Source organism: Lontra canadensis, unplaced genomic scaffold (assembly GCF_010015895.1).
Source record: "Lontra canadensis isolate GAN:19392208 unplaced genomic scaffold, GSC_riverotter_1.0 scaffold59, whole genome shotgun sequence".
In the NCBI taxonomy this organism is placed as follows: domain Eukaryota; kingdom Metazoa; phylum Chordata; class Mammalia; order Carnivora; family Mustelidae; genus Lontra; species Lontra canadensis.
The window spans coordinates 12,210,349-12,233,727 of NW_022631053.1; the positions used below are offsets into that span (position 1 = coordinate 12,210,349).

The 23,379-nt window shown below is 37.3% G+C and overlaps 1 protein-coding gene across 3 annotated transcripts in view; it reads right to left on the minus strand.

Moving 5' to 3' along the window:
* Positions 1-23,379, minus strand: part of PDZRN4 (PDZ domain containing ring finger 4) — a 347,693-nt gene that overhangs the window by 210,701 nt on the left and 113,613 nt on the right. Inside the window, exon 1 of one of the 3 annotated variants that reach the window (XM_032877018.1) lies at positions 6,921-7,022. The exons of the other annotated variants lie outside the window; for them this stretch is intronic. Within the exon in view, the coding sequence (XP_032732909.1) occupies positions 6,921-7,022 (102 nt within the window). Of the gene's footprint in view, positions 1-6,920; positions 7,023-23,379 lie in introns of those variants that run through there. 3 annotated transcript variants of the gene reach the window in all.

Here is a 23,379-nt window from a genome sequence, read left to right on the forward strand (position 1 = left end):
TCGTTAATTAGTTCTTCAAAAACTCAATAATTAACCTAGCTAAGAATGATTGCTTCTTTTATCAGATTATTTTAATATATTATATGGAGTACAACATTTGTGACATACAGTAACATAAAATGCTAGTGAATAGGCACAGTTATTATTATGACGGTTCTGTCTCTAACACCTTCTTTGTCAATATGCGAAGCTGCTTTAGGTGTGTAAATGAATCCTCTGCTGTCACCATTCAGAGTACTGTAGAAACAGTAGACTTTCACACAAAATACCTTTATATTCAATAGCTTCATATTTTCATTTTACCTAACCAGTTTTTTTTCAAGAATACTCTATCAAGATCATTAATGCTCATTTTTATTTTAAAATGTTAGAATAAAAATTCCAAAGCACATCAAAACCACATTGCTGTTTTTCAAAGAAAAGATTGTCATGCAGATACAGGATTGAAGAGTCACATATATGGACTTATAAATATATGTAGTTTGAAGAAAGATCTTATTAAAGTGGTAGTTTCTCTTAGGGATGCTGACAAATGTAACTGATCTAGAACACAAGGTTACAGTTTCAGTGACAGGTGAATTAAAGCAAAATCAGATATTCTATAATCAATGATTTATCTTTTCTCCTCCTCTTTAACGGAAGAATTAAATCCAGCCCCAGTTAGTCTAGTTATCTATGATGTGCAAGGCAGACATGATCCATTGTGCACCCACTGTGAGTGACAGCATGAATGACAGCCTTTGCCAGTCAAAGCCGTGATAAGGACCGGGTTCTGAGAGAAGCTCCTACTTGAGAGCCATCTGCATTGTCCCAGCCATCACTTCTGGCAGGAAGGCTGATTCCGAGATAAGAAGGTGATGGTGCTGAGCTTATTTCACAGAAGGATCTCGGCAAACTAATCAGTGCCATCTGCATTTAGAACAACAGTCATTAATTTGGCTTCTTTCTTCCTCTCTCTCTTTTTTAAAACTTTTCACCGAATGCTTCCCAAGCTTCATTACGTTCAGCGGTTACCAAAGACAGACTCTTGGTATTCAAGAGCAAACAAAGCCACAGACAAAAACACCAAAAAGATCTGAAAATAATGAAAAGGCGCAGCAAGACAGCCTGTGAAAGATTCTATTCTGACGGGGTCCAGTTGGTGAGATGCCAGCAAAGGCCCTGTTGTAGGCTCACAGAGATTCAAATGTGAATCAGGAGGCAAACGTTAGATGGAGTTTTCCAGAGAAAAGGATGGCCTTTGCCCAGGAGGTGTGCATAAGTGAAAACCATAACAAAAAAACTACCAATAGAGTGCTAGATGAACAGCTGGTATTATGGGTCCCCGTCAGCAACCTGAGAGCCCAGTGGAATTAGAAAGATAGGGAAATTTCACTTTGAACAAGGGTTGTGGAATGTTAGTTGTCCAAATTCTCAGTCTGCTTGTGCCTGACACAAAGATAACTAGGTATGAAAAGTGCATCCTGGTGGAGCCAACCGTGGTTCTTTGGGAACCTTGATACTTCATCAAAGCAAAGCAAAATACGATAAACCAAACAAATTATGATATGCTTTCTCTTATCTCTTCCTAAATATGGACTCTTTAATAGGACTTGGAAACAGTGAATGCTCTATTGTTAACAGGAAGTAGAGAGAGCAAAGCTCTCTCCCCAGTCAAAAAAGAGCAGTGTGCTCCATCATCTGACAAGGCAGAGGTCCAGATGGGGTCCTCCCCGGGTTCAGGGTGGGGGCAGTGGTGAGGGGCAGCAAGAAGCTGCTATGCCAGCACACATGGCTGTCAAGAAAGAAGGGTTTACAGGAAGACCTATACTACCTTTCTATGCCTGCAGCATGAATCCCTGAGACCCAGGCTTTCTGATGCAGCGCTTAGCCCACCGGTGCTAAAGGGTTCCACAGCAATCTGAAATCCAGTGAACACATCCTCCTACAGAAGTGCTGATTCTCTCAATTTCAGATTAAGGACACTGGCAGCCATGTGGTGGTTTAGAGGCTCTGAAGTCCATTTGTCAGAACTCGAACTCGAGCAGCATAACTTTCTAGCTATGTGACTTTGGCAAAGTTAAGTCACTTTACATTATTGTTGCCTCAGTTTACTAAAATGGGGGATATTGTTAATAGCCTTACTTCTCAAAGGATTACTGTAATGACTAAATGGGTGAATCAATATAAAGCATTTGAGATGGTAACTTGGCTCACAGTAAGATCTCAATAGCTATTTCACTATTGTGATAGTTCTGGTTATTATTACTATTACTATTACTACTACTACTATTATTACTATTATTTCAGGTGCTTCACATCAAGGAGTTAGAGAAACTATTCTTGGTTCTCCCCCACCCCAACTTCCACTTCCAGACCATTTCTTTTTCTGCTTCTTGCAAAACTTGCTGTTCTGCCCTCACTATCTCTTCGGAGCTATTGTTCTTCATTTCTTGGTCATTTCCCTTGATTCACAAATGATTTTAGCTCTAGATCCTGTCTTCCTCATTGTACAAAGTCTAGCCAGTCTTGACAACTTCATCATCAATTGGGACAATCTTTTCAATCCTTCCAAAACCAGTCCTCTGGTTTTTGACCTCCTCATCTCAGACAATTCTGTCCTTCCTAACACCTCAAATACCCTTTCTCCTGATCACAGACAAGATATCATTATCATCAGAATCTGTACCATCTCCAAATCTAAAATGCAAACATTCCATCCTGGGATCTCAGTTTCCTACCCTTACCTTTTACTTACTCAAATAGTACTCTTCTCAGAACATTAGATCTTCAGGGCACTGGACCTGCTGAGTCCTCATCTTCCCTCACCTTCTCCTCTCTTCCCTTCTTCTACAACTTACAAACAAAAGTCCATTATTACAATCACAGCCTCAACTACATTCAACTACATTCTTTCTCTCCTCCTCCATGGTATTCTCCTTGTGAAACTCAAATTCCAGATGAGCACAACCATCCAGTTTCTTACTGTGCATTCCTAAGTAGTTGAATGTAGCAGGAGAAAATTATATGACCAGGCATACTGTTTGTACTTCAACTTAATCACCCTACGTCTTAAATGGGCTCAGCAACTCTTCCATGTTTCTCCATTAAGCTCAGTTCCCAAGTTCCCAATATCTAAGATGACTGTTTCATATATTATCCTCTCCTGTCCTACCCGAACTCTTTGATTCACTTAAAGATAGCAGTCCCACCTCACATTTTATTGCGAAAACAGACATCACAGATGTCGAGTTCCTTATAACCTGATCTACAAACTTAACTTATATAACCACAGATCTTCTCTTTGTCCCTCCTTTTATAGTTAAGAAATGTAAATAATCAATAACTTCACAAGTGCTTAGATTCCATTTCAACTTGTCTTCCAAGCTCTTTACTTCCATTTCTAATTTAGATCCAGTAGTTTTAGTCCTTCAAGTCCACAAACATTTGGGGGAAGGGGTATGATTGTTTCTGGGTTTAAGTGGTCATTGACATATTTGTATATAGGCATGTTAATTTGTAAATGGCCTGACTGTGCTCCTGAAGTACAGGAAATGATTGAGAACATTGAACACTTCTAAAACCACAAGACAGGACTTTGTAAGGCAAAATAAATGAAATAGGGCCCAAACATACCTGCTGCTTCTCTGCTTTTCACATCATCTAAATTCAAGTTCTCGAAGTTTAAATATCCCCTTATACCTCACTGTGATTAGTTCACTGCACTGATTGTATTTCTCAAAGCAGTTGGGGTAATTTGCAATTTATGATGTTAACTGGTCTTTCCCAAACCCTGTTTTTCAGATGTGTAAAGCTTAAATTCACCTTAGTAATGGTGTTTTTGTTTCTTGGTTTTGTTTTTGTTTTGTCTCAGTTGGGACAGAAGCAAATAGCTACATTAAAACTACACAGTATATGATGATTTAAAGCTGGGTACTGAAAACTTTTTGATGATATAAGCAAAATGCATTAACAAAAATATTTAGGAGGCTGATTTCTTGAAAGTTTCTTGCAATGAATACATAACAAGTCATGGGGATGTACAAGAAGACATTTCTTTTTCAGAAATACAAATAAAGACTTTAATTATTCTGACTTTGAGAAATGTAAGAAAAGAATTTTTTATAAATTACTTTGGGCTGCTGGATGGTGCTAACTTGAATGTATTTCTTTCATACCCAGAATAACCGAATAGTTCTTGGCTTTTACTATTCTAATAATAAGAATACTAACTAAAATTTATGAAAGCTAACTCCAGCATATTTAGCATTTTGCTCAGAGTTCCCATGCATTAGCTCTTTTAATTCTCTCATCAAACTTATAAAAGAGGTACCAAGGCAAACAATAGGAAATTGTCTGTTTAAAAAAAAAAACAACAACTGTATTTGACTTATAGACATGCAATTTTATATGATTTAACCTAATTTTAATATCCTCATTTTACAAATGAGGATTCTAAGGTACAGAAAGGTAAAGTTGATTATGCAAGGTCATACCCAGTTCTGTACAGTTCAAGAACTGAAAAATTTAAAACCCAGAATGGTATCTCAGTAACACCTGAAATGTCAAGATAACTTTCTTATAATGGGAAAGTTTGATCAATGATTAACTCTTGAGTTCTGCAACATCGGGTTATCAATGGTTCAATTCATTCAGATTTTATCAGATAATTCTTTGTACTTTGTCATCCTGAGTAACACTCGTTATGCTAACTTAGAAACACAGAGGGAAAATGGTTCTTTAAACAATACATAATAATCCTAAATTATTCATTGTTACTGAAAGTCACATAACAAAGAATTTTTAAATGGTCTAGCTTATCTCCTGAGAAAACCTGAAAAAATCACATTATATCTCTGTATACCATAATTCTAAGATTAATCAAAGTTCTAGCTACTAGGCAAAGACTGGCCCATTGTTATCAGGAGAAAATCGGGTATAAGAGATTACAGGGGAGGATGTGGGGTTCATCTTCAGGAGTCAAGTCTGAGCAACTTGCGTAAAAACACTGTTTGACTTGAGTGATAGTTCAATCTACTAAAGTACTTTCTTTGCATGATGGTTTTATATGTTTTATTTTCTCATAAGTTTAATGGGGTTGGATTTGTATAAGCAATACCAGACAAAAGAACATTTACTTAAAGAAATAAAAAGGAATGTAATCAGCAATTAAGAATCTCATTTTGCCTGTTCTTAATAGTCATTATTTTAGCATTATTCTCTGATTATCTTAAAGAAAAAAGTGCACATTAACACCACATCGTTATACACACACCAAAAACGACAATAGATGTATTTATTGTTGTGAACAGCATGCTGAACTGACTTTTAAAAATACGATTAGGGGACTGATTAAAAGTGACTCAGAGGGCTAAATTAACTAAGCAGAAGAAAAATTCCCTAGCTGCCAAGGGGTTTGTAAACACGTGCTCTGACAAATATATGCTCTTTGATGAACTTCCCTTTTTAAAAGCATAATGTGGAGAAACTTTACTTAGTGTATTAACATACATAAAATATCAGCATAGAACGCATAGGTATTAAAGTTGGCTTTAGCCATGGATGAACACATCAAAGAAAACACATTCCTCTATTAAAATACAGTCCCAATTATTTTGAGAGAATGAGCAGGTAGGCACACTATAGGCAAACCAGGATTGCTTGAGGGAGGTTCCCAGCTCTGGTATCTCCCTAACGAGTGAACATCAACCCAAACTACCAAGTAACTAGCAGAGGATGCTGTCAAGAATATGCATGTGCAAGTAAGAGAAATTTGCTTAGGGACGTAGAACTCGGAAGCTGAAATGGAGGTAAGGAGCAAGTCTGATGTCAAAAAGGAAAAATAATCATCTCAACGTCATCAAATTGGTTCCATTCTGTTTTACTCAGTCCAAATTTGTTCAAATTATAAAACCCATTAGGAGGCTCTCGTGAAAGTGGGTCCCTAGAGAACTGTTGATAACATTTCAAGGCTTCACCGTCTGGCAAAAGAAGGTGACGAATCAGAAACGCCTCACTTCTGTTCACAAAATAAAATCCACTTGGCTCTGCCTAAATGCTCTCCGTGATGGTTTTCTGTCCTGCCGGGTCTCAAAAGACTCATCAGATTTGTCTTCTTTGAGTCCTTAGAAATATTTTTCCCTACCCTCAAAAGAATACTTTTACATGGAAATAGTTAAGTCAACCAATGAAAGCAGCACCATTCTCTAGGCTGTAAACACTCAGGAACAACTTGAGCACGCCTTTTTAGAGAGGGTTAAGGCAGGTACAAGCAGAATTTTGAGAACTCACTTTTTAAACAAAGTTGAACTTTTTTAAAACAAACTTCCCAAACTGTGGTTTTAGAAGAGGTATAATTATATATATGATACAATACAATATATAATAGGTATAATATATATGTAATATATATATATAAAATTTTTTCTGCACACATTTCAACTAGTACACAGGTATCAAATACCAAGGAACACAAAACCATCTTACTGTGCATTTTATACAATGTTAATCGTTCTGATAAAATATTTAAAACAACTGTGTTTACCCACGAATTAGATTTTGCTTTTAGATTTATTTTCCACTGCTCTTTTTAAATGCATAGCTAATACAGTTGGATAAACCTTCTTCCTGTCCTCTGAATCACATTAAATGTAGTCTGAAATCATAATCATATTTGCCAGATTCTTTTCATATTTGACTTATCTAGTATAGTTTTGTTAATATCAACCATGCCCTAGCATAGACAGAGAATAAAACACACATGATTTCAATAAACTTAAATACATTTGAAAACAAAACTATGTCTGAAGTGGATATGTAAGGTATCCCATTTATGTATATTCGTGTTGTATAGTCTCTCTCTCTCACATACACACACACACACACACACACACACCCCAACATAGAGCAGTGCAACATTCTCTTATACCCTCGCTACATACCACATGATTTTCATTCTCAAAGATGATACCATTGAGAGGTAGTAGTTGCTGAAGTGATTCTGAGCTCTGTACCCATAGCAAGCTAAAAGGAATAGCAGCCATTTCAACTTTAAGCCACTAGCCTTATCCACTGGTTCTGGATGTGCTGAGAACTCAAGGGCTTTTCACTGTTTAGCCCTCTCCTTCACAAACTACACAAAGGTTTTATTCAAATTGAAGAGGCCTCTCCGTTTGATTGATGTCCACAGCTACAACCACTTCCCCAAAATTAAAGCTGAAGAAATGAAGGAGCATGCCCTAACCGTGGTAAGAGTTGCCCTTTAAGTTTCAACAAATGCACTATACAGTTCAGGTGTCTAACGTACAAAGGGAAAAGATTTAGCAGAGACGAAACATCAAAAGTGCAGAGAGGGCCTGGGCTTTAGCCTCATGGATTCAGTGCCAAAGGAACTGTCCCTCAAGGAGCAAGCCTGCAGGAGGTTCTGGGCAAGCTTTCTGCCAATCACTACTAGCTGAAGAAAAGAAAGGGATGCTAGGAATAGAAATCTGTAAATGGGCTGCACAATGCGAGAGCAATGCTGTACCTACCGCCCCAATTTAGCAAAGTGGAATATGTACTGAAATTGGAAAGAAAAAACAAGTAAGAATATGTACTAAAATTGGAAAGAAACAGAAAGTCTTTTCCTTAATGGGAGAAAAACAGGGAAAATACAAGCAAAGTGGGGTTGTGCCTTCAAGAGAAACAGAAATTGCAAATGACCATGTTCCCTTGGAGAGGGACTGATTGAAAAGATAGGGAAATAAATAATTCAATTCAGAATTCAGGACCAAATAATACATCATTCAGTCTTGACTGTGTTCATATTCCTGATTATATTCAGAATTTAATTAAAGCTATTTGTCCGTGTGCTTTACTACTATCTGAATATCCTAAGTTGTAGAGAATATAATGCCATTCATTTTAGCAAATGCTTATTTTACCATCTTCCTTTAAAAATTTCAAGCGGAGTCTGCTTCTGCGAGGAGGAATTCTTTGTATTGTCATTTTACAACTCTAAACAGGGATGTATATTGCTCTATATGGTGTGTCTGGTTAGGGTGTTTTGGCTTCAGTGAGGCCAAGGTACTGAGTAGAAGATAACTAATTACATCACAATTACACTTGGCCCTAATCACAATTACCTGCACTTAGGGAGCCTTCTGATCCCCTGGCCCTTGCTGTCCCTAGGATATGTTGATCCCAAACCTTTTACTTGCTTTTGATCCTTTGTTGTTCAAATCTTCAAGCTCGACCTGGTGATGCCTACTGTCTGGCCTCTGCATAGAACAGTCTTTTTTTTTTTTTTTTCCCCCCCAAATTGAGAGATTTGTTTTATTTTGTTTCATTTTAAAAAGGCTGGCTGAAGAGAGATTTCAACACCATTGCCATGCAAAATCACTCCTCTCAGACACTTGCATTGTATTCCTATGATAGGAACGTAAATCAAGATTCAGCAGACCAAAATGAAAAAAGAAATCTATGTAGACACATGCATTCCAACAGCAAACTAAAAGATTGCCATGCAGTGCAGTCCGTGTCCAGGTGAAGCAGACCTAGGACAGTGCTCCAGAACTACACACAGAATGCCATTTCACCAAAAGTACAGCCAAGACGTTCCATGTTTTTCTCAGAAGGTGACCCAGAGTCAGTCACCCATGGAGAGCTGGGAATTTTGAGGCATGGGCAAGCATGTGCTCTGTGTACACACACATCAGAATAACACTTGCTGATAAATCTGCTGAAATATGAATTCTAGACTCACTGGTCACTTTTCTTCACATTACTCAAACTCCTCCAGTGTTTGGGAACTCACTGGAGGAACAAGCCACATGTGAATGACCATAACCAATGCATACAGAGGGGAGTTGTGGGGCAGGGGTCCCTTGGTCTGGTTTTGTCCATAAAATGAGGATCATAATCTTCATAGAACAGTATTTTTTTTTTTCAGGTTGAAGGATGTTTTAAATGAATGGCTGTGAGTTGTGGTTGTAACGGAAATTCAGTGGATCATCACCAGAACATGAAATTGAGTAGACTACAGAGAAAATATCAAAGTCTGTCAGCTGTAGAAGCAGTAAATACGTTTAGGTAAACTGTGGATGTATCGTGGATGTATGTGTTACTGCTGGTTATGGTAAAAAATCTTTGAAAATCACTACCCATAGAACACTTATCCATGAAACTAAAAAGTCAAAAAGATACAAAATGGAATTATCCTAGAAAGCTTTTTTTAATTTATTTGATAATATTTTTACCATATTCAATTTCTCTAAGGCACATTCATTTTAAAACTGCTCATTTCTGGGGCACCTGGGTGGCTCAGTGGGTTAAGCCTCTGCCTTCGGCTCAGGTCATGATCTCAGGGTCCTGGGATTGAGCCCCGTATGGGGCTCTCTGCTCAGAGGGTCCTGGGATTGAGCCCCGTATGGGGTTCTCTGCTCAGCGGGGAGCCTGCTTCCCCCTCTCTCTCTGCCTGCCTCTCTGCCTACTTGTGATCTCTCTCTCTCTGTCAATAAATAAATAACATATTAAAAATTAAAAAACTGCTCATTTCTTATCATAGTCTATGTCCCATACTAGAAGTGATAACATTGGCTAAAATGTCTTTTTTGGGGATCACCCTGACTTTTTGTATTCATAATATCTAAATAAAAATATCACAAACTGAGACAGATCAATGATTAGACTCCTTCACAAATGGTCTTTGGCAGAAACTATAACATGCGGGTCTTGAATACCGCTCAACAACTATGTTCAGCTAATTTTTCTACAAGAAGTCTCTGTCTTCTCTGGCTTGGCCTGGAGGTCACCCTCCTCCCTGCTGACAGGAGTTTGTCGAGCTGTTACCAAGTCCTTGTCCCCTTCTCCCTACAATCCATCTCATCTAATTTCTTCAGAAATTCATTGTTATGTGTTTTTAAGATCCATTATTATAGTGTTTCTAAGAATTCAGTTAAAGAAAATAATATGCATGGAGATATTATAATCATTGATGCATACAAACTAATTTTGGTTTATTCTATTTTCAGAAAAATCTTCAAACTATATCACACTAAACACATTGGTACAAACAACTCATACATAAATGTTAATTTCTAACAAGGTTTTCTAATTTTTTTAAAGATTCAGATGCCACTGAATTATCCTATAATGATACGGCATATACATAAAACCCCAAGCATTGGAATATTTATTTTTAAGATTACTATATACTAAACAAAGTAATGATCATGTTAAAATATTTGAAATATTATTTTGCAAATATTAACAAAGTACATTTAAGTATCTCCAGAGCTGGTTTTCACTTTAAAGACGGATTTGCTCTACTGTGGTAACTTATAAAATAGATAGACTGAAGGTGAGTATCTAGAAAAGTGCTATTCCACAAAAATAATATGGGCACACATGAGAGCCACATTTGTCATTTCAAATGTTAAACAGCTGAGTTTCCACATTAAAAAAAGTAAAGAGAGGGGCACTTGGGTGGCTCAGTTGGCTGAGCAGCTGCCTTAGGCTCAGGTCATCATTCCGGTGTCCTAGGATCAAGCCCCGCATCGGGCTCCCTGCTCAATGGATAGCCTGCTTCTCTCTCTTTCTCGCTCTGCCTGCTGCTCTGCTTACTTGTGCTTTCTCTCTCTATCAAATAAATAAATAAAATCTTAAAAAAAAATTAAGTGAAAACAACTAAACTATCATTAAAAAAAAGTAAAGAGAAACAAGTAGAGTTATTCCTAATAAATATTTGACCTCAAATATTCTCATATCAACATACAATGAATATAAAAATAAGGTATTTTTATATTACGTCTTTGAGATCTAGCAAATCTCAATTCCAATTTGCACTATTTTAATTAGTCTAATAGCTACTAATTTTGACTAATTAGTCTATGTAGCTAGTGGCTACTACTGGAAAGCACAGATCAGGAAGGTAACTATTTGGATTTATAGGAATATTTATCATAAAGTCCCTTTAAGCCAGTTGAGAGATGCATCTATGAAAACTGGTAAATGTGTTAGAGTAATCTGTGTCTACAGGCTGTGTCGACAATGGGGAAATCATAGTATCTTTCCCGGGTCACAAGACAAAAAGTGTAGTTAATGGGTGCAATGTTTTCCTATTAAAATGTGTTCTTCATATATTTGTAAAATTTCTACTCTTTTATAATGCTTCACCAAAAACATTGGAATATCCAGTTATTTCAATAACTCAATAAGCTGCAACTACTGATTAAAACAGCAATGTTTTTCCTGAATTTAAAATATGGCCTCATTTTTAAAAATTCTTTTTGCATATAAATTTACACAGATTTTTAAATAAATCTATAAAGTGAGATATAAATAGTATAATAATTGAAGAAGTATATAAGAACTTACTGATACTAATAAAGTACCATACAGAGGAATGAAAGAAGGAAAAATTAGATCACTTTATTTTAGGTACAACTTTTATTCAAACAATCTTTCTATGTTATGGTGTATTGTGACATCATATTAAAAACATCAGCTATAATAAAGAAGTCCTTTTCTCATATATTACTGAAGGTGTAGTCTTACAAATAATGCGTCATAAAAGTTCAAATACAAGGATATGTATGTCCAAAGTAGCTAAATACACAGAATTCAAAAGAAATAAACCTTAGCTTTTTTTTTTTTTTTAAGAATTATATAGATAAATTTTTGGACAATATCTTTATAACATACTTTCTGTTTGAGATTAATGTTATAACATACTAATGCAGGTTAACTTGTCACTTGATGTATTATCTTTAAAATTTTGGAAAATTAATATAACTCACATCTCTATGAGACATTTTTGTAGCCAGATTCATTAACAAAATGATACTAATTTGTATCATTGATTAGTGATACTAATTTGTATCACTATAAAAATGTGAAGATAATGTTTAGATATTTTATGACTCATTACTAGAAAAGAAATATTTAAATGTTTAAACTATAGCATTTGTTACTGTGTTAGTGACATACTTTTTGGATAATAAATAATTTTATGACTGATTTAAACATGCATTATCATTTCAATTTGTATGAAAATCTCTTACTTTTCTTACTCTATAGCATGGCTCTGATTATTTCTTGCTTTTATTTGCCTGAACAATACAATAAGGAGACCTATCTCTTCATCTGGCAAAAAATATTACTTTTTCATCTTCTGTTTACCTTAGGAGCATTCAATTTCAATAGCTTCATTACTTTTAGACTTTATTCTATTTTATTGTTCCTTTATCACATGCATTTTAAAATGCCTATCAAACTCAACTGAAGGTCTTATGTAAATTTCAAGAATGGGCTCAATATTTTCATATAATACTAAGAAGCTAAAATATTTTTATTTTAAAAAATTGACATTGATCTTTCATTCCAATAACAAGGAGGAATTATTTTATTTAGATGTTTCCTTTAAGTCATATTCCATCCATAGAAGATTGTTCCAACACAGTCCTCCTGTCAATTTAAAGCTGCAACTGAGATACAAACCTTGGGGGTAGAGTGCTTTATCCTTCTGGGCTTAAAAGAAATGCAATATTTTGATAAGATCCAGAAAGTCTGAAACAAAAGTAATGCAACCTCTAATCTAGCCACTTTCATCACCAGTCAGACGGACTGGAATGGGGAAACACATTTCTTTACCAGACTGGCCTTATTTGCCATCTGCAATGTTTTTCAGTATACTAGCAAAACAGTAGAGAACTGTTTTCAAGATTCACAAAAATATAAAAAGAAAAGAATAAGACTTGAGATTCCTTTAAATAAAGATGTTTCTAATGATTTTAATAGAGTCAAAATTTCCAAAATTAATTTTTATGCAACATTTCACAAATGCATTTATTTTATAGAATGAGCCACAGATAAACATTTTGGAGTATATGCATCTAAAAGTGCCCAACAGGCAATCCTCAAAGTCCAGGTACAAAAAGTTTTGGTAAATGACAGCATTAGTGGACTAGCTGCTGAGGTGTGCTATGAAGAATTAGTCTTAAATATATAAATTCAGATGCTCTTGTAGGATGAAGAGGCATTACAACCATATCCACACACAAGGTAGAATCATAAGCTTTCCAACCAGCAATCCCTATATATTTACTCAAGTTAGGGAATTATAATAATGCTAAAATATTCTCAGTGATAAGATCATCTCTGTTAAACTGAAGATTAATGTCTCATTGATACATGTGATCACTGTCTTGTTATATATTTACCATCTACAAAAATATGAGCCTATTTATTTAAATTACAGTGATCAATACAGATTAGATTCCATTCAAAGAACCAAAACTAAATCCAGCAAATTGCCAAAGAAATCAAAGGCATGGGTGTTATTAGCTAGGTGAATGTACAGATTATTGCATGAGCAGTGACTCTGACTTGAATTTCTAGGAATTAAAGAATAGGAGGTTTGGATTAGGTAGCTTTCATTTTGCCATAAAAAAGTACACAAAAATCTGTCTTAGGTAATGAACTGTTTGCTGGAAATAATGTCACAAATGAGATTTTTTTGTGTAAATCTGTGTGGGCAGTATTTTAAATTACAGTATTAACACTGGGACCAGAGATATTGTTATAATGATTCTATGGTTAGAAGCAGAAAATGTACCATTAAATCATAACTCAGTGAAGGCACTGCAGTGCTCCTGAGGTGAGGTGGTCCAGGCACATGGCTTTCTGATGATTGACCTAATTTAGTAAGAGAGCAGATGGAAAATTCAAACACGGGAGGGCAACTTCTTATTTATCTGTATAGTCCAGCACTTAGGACATAAACAGCAAACACTTTATTCTTAAAAGTGCATCTGAGGTTTTTCTCATCTGTTGTGTTTAGCTCATACTGGATTTTCTAGTATGTAAGAAAAATTTTACAAACATATTCTAAAAAGTGAAGAAAAATTTTTTATACTTATGTGTTTTGGGGTATGATTATTGAAACTTGCAAAAGTTCTACTATGTATTTGTTTTTTATTATAGAAGTGATATGTATTTATTGTAGAAGTGCTAGGAAATGCAAACAAGAAGAAAATTCAAAATTACATATAACTGCATCACCTAGAGATAACCACTGTTAATTTTTTATGAGATCTTGACACTTCTGTAGTTATACCATTATTTATTCTAATGAACTTTACTCACATAGTCTAATGAATTTGTATTCACAGATTCAAAGGGAGAGATGAATTCCTCCTTTGGGCTTTCACTTCCTACCTAATGAAATTTTCACATGTTCGATCTCTAAAAACTACACCAATTCAGCTATCTCACTGTTGACATCTGCTTGTCTCTGATTCCAGGCCAGCCTGAGGTCCTCTGGAAATAAGCCATGCTCCCTTTTCACTATGTTCACAGCTACTGTTGGCTGTAAGGAAAGCAACGAGTGATTGAGTGATCGGGAAACATTCAAGGTGATGCAAATGGGGTTTTCGTCTAACTGATACTTTCCATTCCCACAACATCCTGAAGAACAGAGCTTTTCCTTAATACTGAAGATAAACAAACAAACAAACAAAACAACAACAATAAGAAAAACCTGATAGGGGTGCCTGGGTGGCTCAGTGGGTTAAGCCTCTGCCTTCGGCTCAGGTTATGATCTCAGCGTACTGGGATCGAGCCCCGCATCAGGCTCTCTGCTCAGTGGGGAGCCTGCTTCCCTCTCTCTCTGCCTGCCTCTCTGCCTACTTGTGATCTCTCTGTCAAATAAATAAATAAAATCTTTAAAAAAAAACACCCTGATAACCATACCTGAGTTCTCAGCAACAAGAAATCCAAACATTTATAGACAGATGGACTGAGAAAACCGGACTCTAGTTAGTCAGCACACATCGTGGGAGATGAAAGGACAGCATAGTGTCAGCAGTGTATCTGATTTTGCTACATGGACACAGCTGAGGAAACTGGTAACAGGCCCCAGGTCGGGGTCGGGGGGGTGGTCCTGCGGTCTCTGACTTTCCTCTGAGCTGCAGAAGCATGAGGGGGTATGGCAAGACCACCTGTGAGCACCTGGCATTCAGCCAAAGCCCCGGCGCTGAAAGGATGTTCTCTCTCCCTCAGCCCCCAGGTGGGAGCATCCACGGTGCTGTGGATGGCTAACAGCAGGCACCAGGACAGCAGCTGTACAGTGGCTACGAGCCCAGGAGGCAGACGAAATGCTTAGGGACATGCAGGAGGGCCATCCAAAGCCATGCTGCACGGCTGAGGGCTGCTGGGAAGCAAGAGGAGGGGCCGACCCAAGACGAGCGTTTAGACATGAAGGGGCTCTCTTGTGCCATAAAAGAGCATGGCAACCATAAGATTAAAAAGCAGGGGGGCACCTGGGTGGCTCAGTGGGTTAGGGCCTCTACCTTTGGCTCGGGTTGTGGTCCCAGGGTCCTGGGATTGAGCCCTGCATCAGGCTCTCTGCTCCGCAGGGAGCCTGCTTCCTCCTCTCTCTCTGCCTGCCTCTCTGCCTACTTGTGATCTCTGTCTGTCAAACGGATAAATAAAATCTTAAAAAAAAAAAAAAAGATTAAAAAGCAGGGCACAGACATCAATTTTGCAAATGCACCGCAGGGTTGCAGGTGAGCTGAATGAGTTGTTTTCATCTTTATGCCTATTTAATAATGAAGGCCAGCCTCAGTTTCTGTCTCTGAATGAACAAATGTGCCCTAAGATAAAAGAACAGAAATGCAAACTCTAGCTGACCGTGGAACTGACGGGCTGGTTGTTCATTGGGGGTGGGTGGGGGGCTCTGCATGCTTGGGGGTTTTTGCCGCTGGGAGGGAGGAGGAAGGTGATTTGTGCTATAGGATTGGGGAACGATGGCAGATCTGGACATTGAGGAGGGGCACTAACCAATTTTGAGTGACTCTAGAGCAAGCAGTTTGTGCAGAATGAGGGGGAGGCACTGGATTCATGTGGGCCTCTGAGGCTGTGGCCACAGACACTGAGAACCAGGCCTAGGCGACCTAGCTCATCGCCCACTGAGAGCAGATCACAGACTCTCCTTCTCTCCCTCCACTCTGCAAAAGCAATCTGCCCATGAGGGAGAGCACCTGGGTGTTCATTTCTATAGCCTCCATGGAGGGGTACATAGGTTTCCACAGAAGACATCAAAGACTCTGGAACAGCAGAACATGAGTCAAACTTCCCATATCCCTCTGCAGACTTGTAGAAGAACCAGGACAGTTTTGAAGGGTGGATGAGGTCCTCTGTGAAGAGGTGCTGCTGGAAGAAGGCATTAATGTGACTATGGTCTCTTCTGCACTCACAGAACGGTGAAACCTGGGGCATTCACGTCACACATAAAAATCCATATGCTTGTTCTTGGTCATAGTCGTTCTCAGAAATTAATCACATAATGTAAATGATAGGGCCCAAACCAGATCCGGGCATGAAGAAGTTACTTCCTATTTTCCCAGAAGCACTCTGCAAAGGACTTTACCCACATTTTCCATGTCAATCCTCATAACCCATTTTATAAATTATTAAATAATGACTGTGGACGTAAACCTCAGGGAGGTAATCATCTATCCAACATTGCAAAGTTTTAAGTGATGGAGTTGGAACAATAAGAGCCTTCCCAATTAAAGGCTTCACTATTTTTCTGATGTGTCCCCCCCCCCAACCCAAATACTTGGAATCCTCAAATGGAAGCAAGAGGGGAGGTGATGGAAGGGAATCAGAATCTGGGTGTGCATAGTTTAAGAAAGCATCATCAATACCTCAGCTATTTTTGTTCTACAAAGCACAGAACATAAAGCTTGATACCGATCTCTTGGCTGCTGGAGAGAAGGAGAGACTGAGAACACGGCAGGGTTGTATGGTTACTGAGTCAATGGGTCATATCACACTGACTTACTGTGGGGCCTGGCACATACAGCCACTCAATGAGGACATGAAAATGTAATACAAATTTCTCTCTGGGTGTTGGGATCATGGGTAATTTTTATTTTCTTCATAATTTTTCCTTTTTTTTTTTTTTTTGAAAGGTAGCCTTCATGCCCTGAGATCATGACCTGAGCTGAAACTAAGAGTCGATGGCTTAACTGACTGAGCCACCCAGGTACCCCTCCCATTTTTTTCATAATAAGTTTGTATCATTCCTAATCATGAAAATAACTATTAAATGTTGATTTGGTTTTTATATTTAATTTTTATTATAACTTGAAAATGATTTTTGATTGAGTAATCATGGTGAAATCACACTAAATAGAAGCATATATAGGTTATTACATAAACAAGTCTATAGGAAAAACAGCGAAGGGTCACCTGGGTGGGTCAGTCAGTAAACACCAGACTCTTGATTTCTGCTCAGGTCATGACCTCCTGCTTGGGATACAGCCCTGTGTCAGGCTCTGCGCTCAGTGTGGAGTCTGTTTGAGGTTCCCTCTCTCCCTCTCTCTCTGCCTCTACACTGTGTGTGCTCACTCTCTCTCTCAATCTTTAAAGAAGAAGAAGAAGAAGAAGAAGAAGAAGAAGAAGAAGAAGAAGAAGAAGAAGAAGAAGAAGAAGAAGAAGAAACAATGAAGAAAATACACCAAACTCCAGTTTATTTTGATTGTCCTTTTAGAACTAGCCCAATACCCAAATCTAGGTAATAATAAGCCATGTAAGTAGCAGTTTTCCTGCAGTTATATTAACTTTTTTGATGGTTTAATGTATTATTCAATAAATACTTACTTGGGAAGCAATTTCACGAAAAATGTGTATGTGAATATACCACTTATTGTTTTAAGGAACAGGGCAAAGAGAAGGGTAAAGGTTATACCTGGTTCCTTGGGGAACATCAACATTCCCTGGAGAGTTCTTGAGCCCACAAACCTGTAGAAACATCTTGCATCTACCTGCCACTATCTTTTTCCAGATTTAGATACATGAGTGGTTGAAAATGGTGAACATGGTTGAAAATCTGATAGTGAGCCACTGTTCCTAATGTTAATGTTTGATTCTCTCAGTGTGTGGAACCAAAGAGTGGAGAAGCATTAGCCCAGGCCCTATAGATAGCTGTTTAAAAGGATCACACCGAAGACATAGAGAAACATTTTACTGGCCATCTAGGGACAATGGGATAAATCTCACAGGTTTTTTGTGTTCTGCTTTGCTTTGCTTTTGCTTCTCAAAGGAAAATCTCCTCTTCCCCTACTCCCACTCCCTAGTGCCTAAATACAAAATGAAGAAACGATATTGGGTATTAGATGATGAAAGTTTTCCACCATAGTAAGATGGTCACTGCTTCTGCTTTGGCTCTTATGTGTTGGAGAAGGAGAGCACACAGTTAAAGACGGAGGAGAGTTAGAGAGATGGAACTCAGTGCTTCTGGCAAATGAATGAATCTTCGTGAATGACTGAAGATACAAGAATTTAAAACGACACTATCAAACGCGGATCCCTGAGTGCCACGAGGAATAAGATTTCAATCTTTTTTATAGGAACCAACCAGATAAAATTGTTTTAAAGTACTAACAACTTAAATAAAGGTAGAGTATTAGAGAGCTTATGAGCCATACAAATATAGGAGCTCTTGTGACTGAATCACTTCCATTGATGTCCTACAGTTGGAATACTCTTGAAACTGACATTTGACTTACTTTCATAAGTTAAAATGAATATTGTTTACATATAGTCTCTCCCTCTCCCTCAGGGATTTACTGTCCTGGACTACAGGTTCTATTTCTTACATTTTTCCTTCAGTAACCACACCAGCCTCCAGAACTTCTCATTAGAAATGTTTCCTAGATTATTTCCTCATGGTGATTACTATGTATACAATTAAAACACCATTCAAACTATTAAGAAGGAAGAGGCTGTTGCTACCTTCTTTTAATTTTAATGCACACTTCGGTCTTACCTCAAATTATTTATATGGACTTGTCTTCTAAACCAGAGGGGTCAATAAATGAAAAACAGAAACAATGTAATGGATTACAAACACTAGGTATGAATACTGGAAGAAAGAGAAAGCATTCAAACCTGAGTAAACAGCTTATGAAAAAGGAAATGGGTTACAGCTCTCCCTATTTTTAGGGCTCCAAGAAAGAAAACACATTATTTTGAAATTCATTTCTGAAGGATTTGCCTCTCTCCCTGGACACCTCACCCTACCTCACTTCATAAGTCACATGCTGTCTAGACCAGATTCAAGGTTCACTGTGAAAAGATTACATTCACAGGGTCACTGGGAGTGAAAGTAGGGGCGGAAGCTTTCAGACTGGAGAATGGAGCTTTGATTTATGTTGGGTTGCAAATTTAAGTTCTGACCAGGACTTTTCTACCTTTCTAATCCAAAAAGCAAGGATGACAACAAAAGGAAAACAACTTGCAATGCAATACAAATGAGTCTAATAACTTAGTATGAGGGCAAGCTACCTATTTATATGGTTCCAGAATAATCACTGTGTTTCCTAACTCTTATGTAGTACTATAATAAATCCTATCAACAGATGATCCCTATTTTTCCCAGTGCTACAAATTTTTTCATATCACGGCTTCATTTACAATTTATTAAATGAAGACTAGGATAAGAATTAGAGTTCTTTATTAATGAAGATTAAATATCAAATGATAATGATAGATAATATTAAATTCTTTATGTTTGGGTCATTGTTTATAATTTACTTCAAACAAAGGGGTTATAATATTCATTTGCTCTCATACCTTTCATATACATCTTCATTTAATTCAAAGGTCAGATGCCAGTGGTGTGGATCAAATATAATAAACAAGAATAGAAAAAAAATCAAATGTCATTTGGCTTTTTCACTATCATGGTAGTGACAATAGAAAGAATAAACTAAACTGAATTTTATACACTGGTTTCCAGAAGAGGTTTTCATTGTTATGAAGTAGGCATGCATGTGAACAAAGACACGTAGAGTTCATAAAATGTCACTTCACAATGAAATATATGCTCACTCGTTTCCTGTAGGTTTGGCTTCATACGCTTTCAGATTGAAAATATGGATAATATAACAGAGTGGAGCTCAGAAAGGAGGGAAAAACTGCACAGATGAATTCTCCTGAACACTCAGGAGTCTAGCCTTGGTTTGGTCTACATCATTGCACACCAAGCCTATGAGATCTTCCAGAGTCACGATTTCTCCCACGTTACCACTGCCTGCATGAGTCACCGTTCTTAATGACTTACAGTTTTCAATGTTTTTTCCATGTAATACCTAAAACTCTAAAATTTCCAGAGAAGTACTTTATTCCTTTCTGGAAGACTTAGGCTGGGCCAGTACCACAGGAAACTTAGATAAAATATGAAACACACACACACACACAAACACACACACACACACACACACACACAAACACACACACACAGACACTCAATGAAGAGTGTGGATGTCTCCACATTGGGTGAATCTCAATGGAGAAAATCTAAACAAAAATTATCTTACTGAGGAAAAAGAAAAGTTGCTAAAATAAGGACAAACTAACAAGACCTTAATGAAACACAGCTTCACGGCCACACAAACTTTCCAGTCTTCCCCCAAATGTTTCACATTCTTTCGGAAGCTGTAATCTTTGTTCATGCATGGAATGTCCTCTTCCTTCTTTCTACTTGGAGCATTCCCTTTCAACATTCAAGACTTAGTTCAAATGTCACTTCTTGGGTGAAAGAAAGCCCCTCACTACTCAAGAAATCATCACTTCCTGACTATGTTATCACAGCATTTTCTACATCCTTAAATTGTACTATTTGGGCTGTCTGGTGATTTGTATCATGATTTTCCTGATTCTAAGGCAACTAAATTGTGGAAAACAGTGATTTCTGGGACAAGAAGTAACAAGTGGTCTCAAAGTATTTTTTTCTAATAAATAAGAACAAACAGAATAAAACAGAATGAGACTTTTCAGCATAAGGAACAGAATGAGCAAAGGTCCAGACTGAGTAAAAAACCCACACAGGTCTTGCCAGTAGTAAAACTCCCCTGGAGATAAGACTGACTTATGAGCAAGATGGACTCAGGTGTTGGAATGTTGCCTCAGGTAGCAAGGACCTGAGCAAGGCAATCACCAAAGCATATTTGCATTTTATAGCAATCATTCTGGGGGGTTGGAAAGGAGAATTTTGAATCTTTTGTAAAAGATGAAGATGGGGTGAGTTCATATAGGAACACAGTAGGGATGAGGAAGAAGGGACAGACTTAAGAAAGGTTCAGGAGCCAGTATTAAATAGGAGATGGGAGATACAACAGGCATTTAAGGATTGGGACCTTTAACCAACAGGATGATTTTCATATTTCTGATTTGCAGGTGAGTGTGAATGGTCTGGTTCACCTAAATGGATAACACAGGAGGAAGGAAAAGTTCAGAATATAAGTTTCACCTTCAATCCCCTGAATTTATTTTGCCTATGCAATATCCACTTGGAGATGCCGAATGGGCAGCCAGGATTTCTGGGTCTAACACTAAGAAAAGCAGTATGGTTTGGCAATAATGGACACTGGAGTCACCAGTCTCTAGAAGCTGAACAGGAATAAAACTGTCCAATAATATAACAGAAAAGAAGAAAAGAGGGAGGCCACATGTTTGGCCTGAAGGCATACAGCATGCAGAGTCAGGCCACATATTTAGAGGCAGGGAGATGAAGATGCTGTTAAGACCTGGATTTGTTAAAAGAATAAACCCAACCTTTGCCAAGTTCAGTGGAATGATTTTGGAAGTGTGTTTTTGGGGTTTCTTTGTTTTTTGGGTTTTTTTTCGCTACAGAGAAATGTAAAATGTATGTATTTCTTTTCCATAAAAGCATTTGGCATAAGGGGAACACTGCCTATAGATAGGAAACGACTCAGAAAAAGTTTTAAAAACCAAATGAAATAGTATATTCATGAAGATACTTTGAACAAATGAAATGCACTGTACAAATGTATTTAAAGTAACCTTATGTACATTTTTAGTATCTGGACATGGTAAAGAAGAACCCTAATGCTGATCCAGGGAAATCTGATTTCAGCATCAAGAGCAGCCCACACTTTTCTTCTCACTTAGCTGACTGGTGGCCATAAAAAGTATGGTGCCAAATCAGGGGCAATGAATGTTTTCTTTAAAATAAAAACTGCCTTTTTTCCCTAATAAATTATTTCTATATGTACTATGTTTAAAAGAAATTGCAGTAACATTTTATAATGCTAAAAATTCCTTTGTAGGGGCACCTGGGTGGCTCAATGGGTTAAAGCCTCTGCCTTCCACTCAGGTCATGGTCTCAGGATCCTGGGATCAAGCCCCGCATCAGGCTCTCTGCTCAGTGGGGAACTTGCTTCCTCCTCTCTCTCTGCCTGCTTCTCTGACTACTTGTAATCTCTATCAAATAAATAAATAAAATCTTATAAAAATTCCTTTGTAATGAACATAATCATTTTCTAATAGTTTTTCTTTTAAATTCCACTCTATACCTTTTGAGTCTTTGTCAAGTGAGCAGACTTGTATACGTCGTACAAATTTGTTCCTATAGACATTAATATCCCATATAACAAGTAAAACAAATCAGGGAATGATTCATTCATATTCTTAAATCTGAAAGTTGGTCGTACACAATTCCAAATTCAAACAAATCTGAAAGTTGGTTTTATTGAATTCTGACATTTTTTTGAGGACATCTTGTTTTCTATAAGACGAGGCAGTAAAACGGAACGTCAACCCTTGACGTACTAAACGCTTACTGTATCATTCTAATATAGTGACACCTAATATATCAGTCTTCATATGTTTGAAAGAAGTAGTTCTTAAACCAAGGTACACATCAGAATCACCTTGTGGATCTTTAAAATTACAGGCTCACCTGACCTTACTGAAGCCAGACAGGTTTTTTAATATCCTGAGAATTCCAGCATACAATACTTGCCCAGCCCTCTATGCTGAACAAGCATAATGTTGGGTATTGCTAATTACCTTTCATAGGCAAGAATATAATTTCCCCACGTAACAAGGGTCTTGCCTTTTTTCATTGTTTTTTAAGTCCCTCCTTGCCTGTACTATAGCACATCAGACTTAGTATGCATATTTACTGACTAGTGTGATTTCCCACAGATTCACTGAAACCAAATTAAGCTATACAACAATGGAGTACTGGAGTGTTAGTTTTTGAGTAAAATCATGTAGCATCCTAAATTGTTGACAAGGATAATCAAACTATTCAATGCTTTCATCTATTTTTGATGATTCGGTGCAATAAGAAATTGTGCAGATCTATGAAAAAGATTATTTAATAGTTGTTATGTGTGCTGAAGTAAATCTATTATTAACAGGAGGCCTAATTTACATTCCAGATCAGAGGAAGTTGGTAGCAGAACCGTCATATGCTCATGAGATTCAACATTAGATCTGTATATTTCCCCTAATCCTATATGAACTTTATGATCGTGCAAAAAACCCTTTTATGTTTGTTAGAATCCTTTGCCCTAAATGAAAATGGTTTCCAAGATAAAGTTA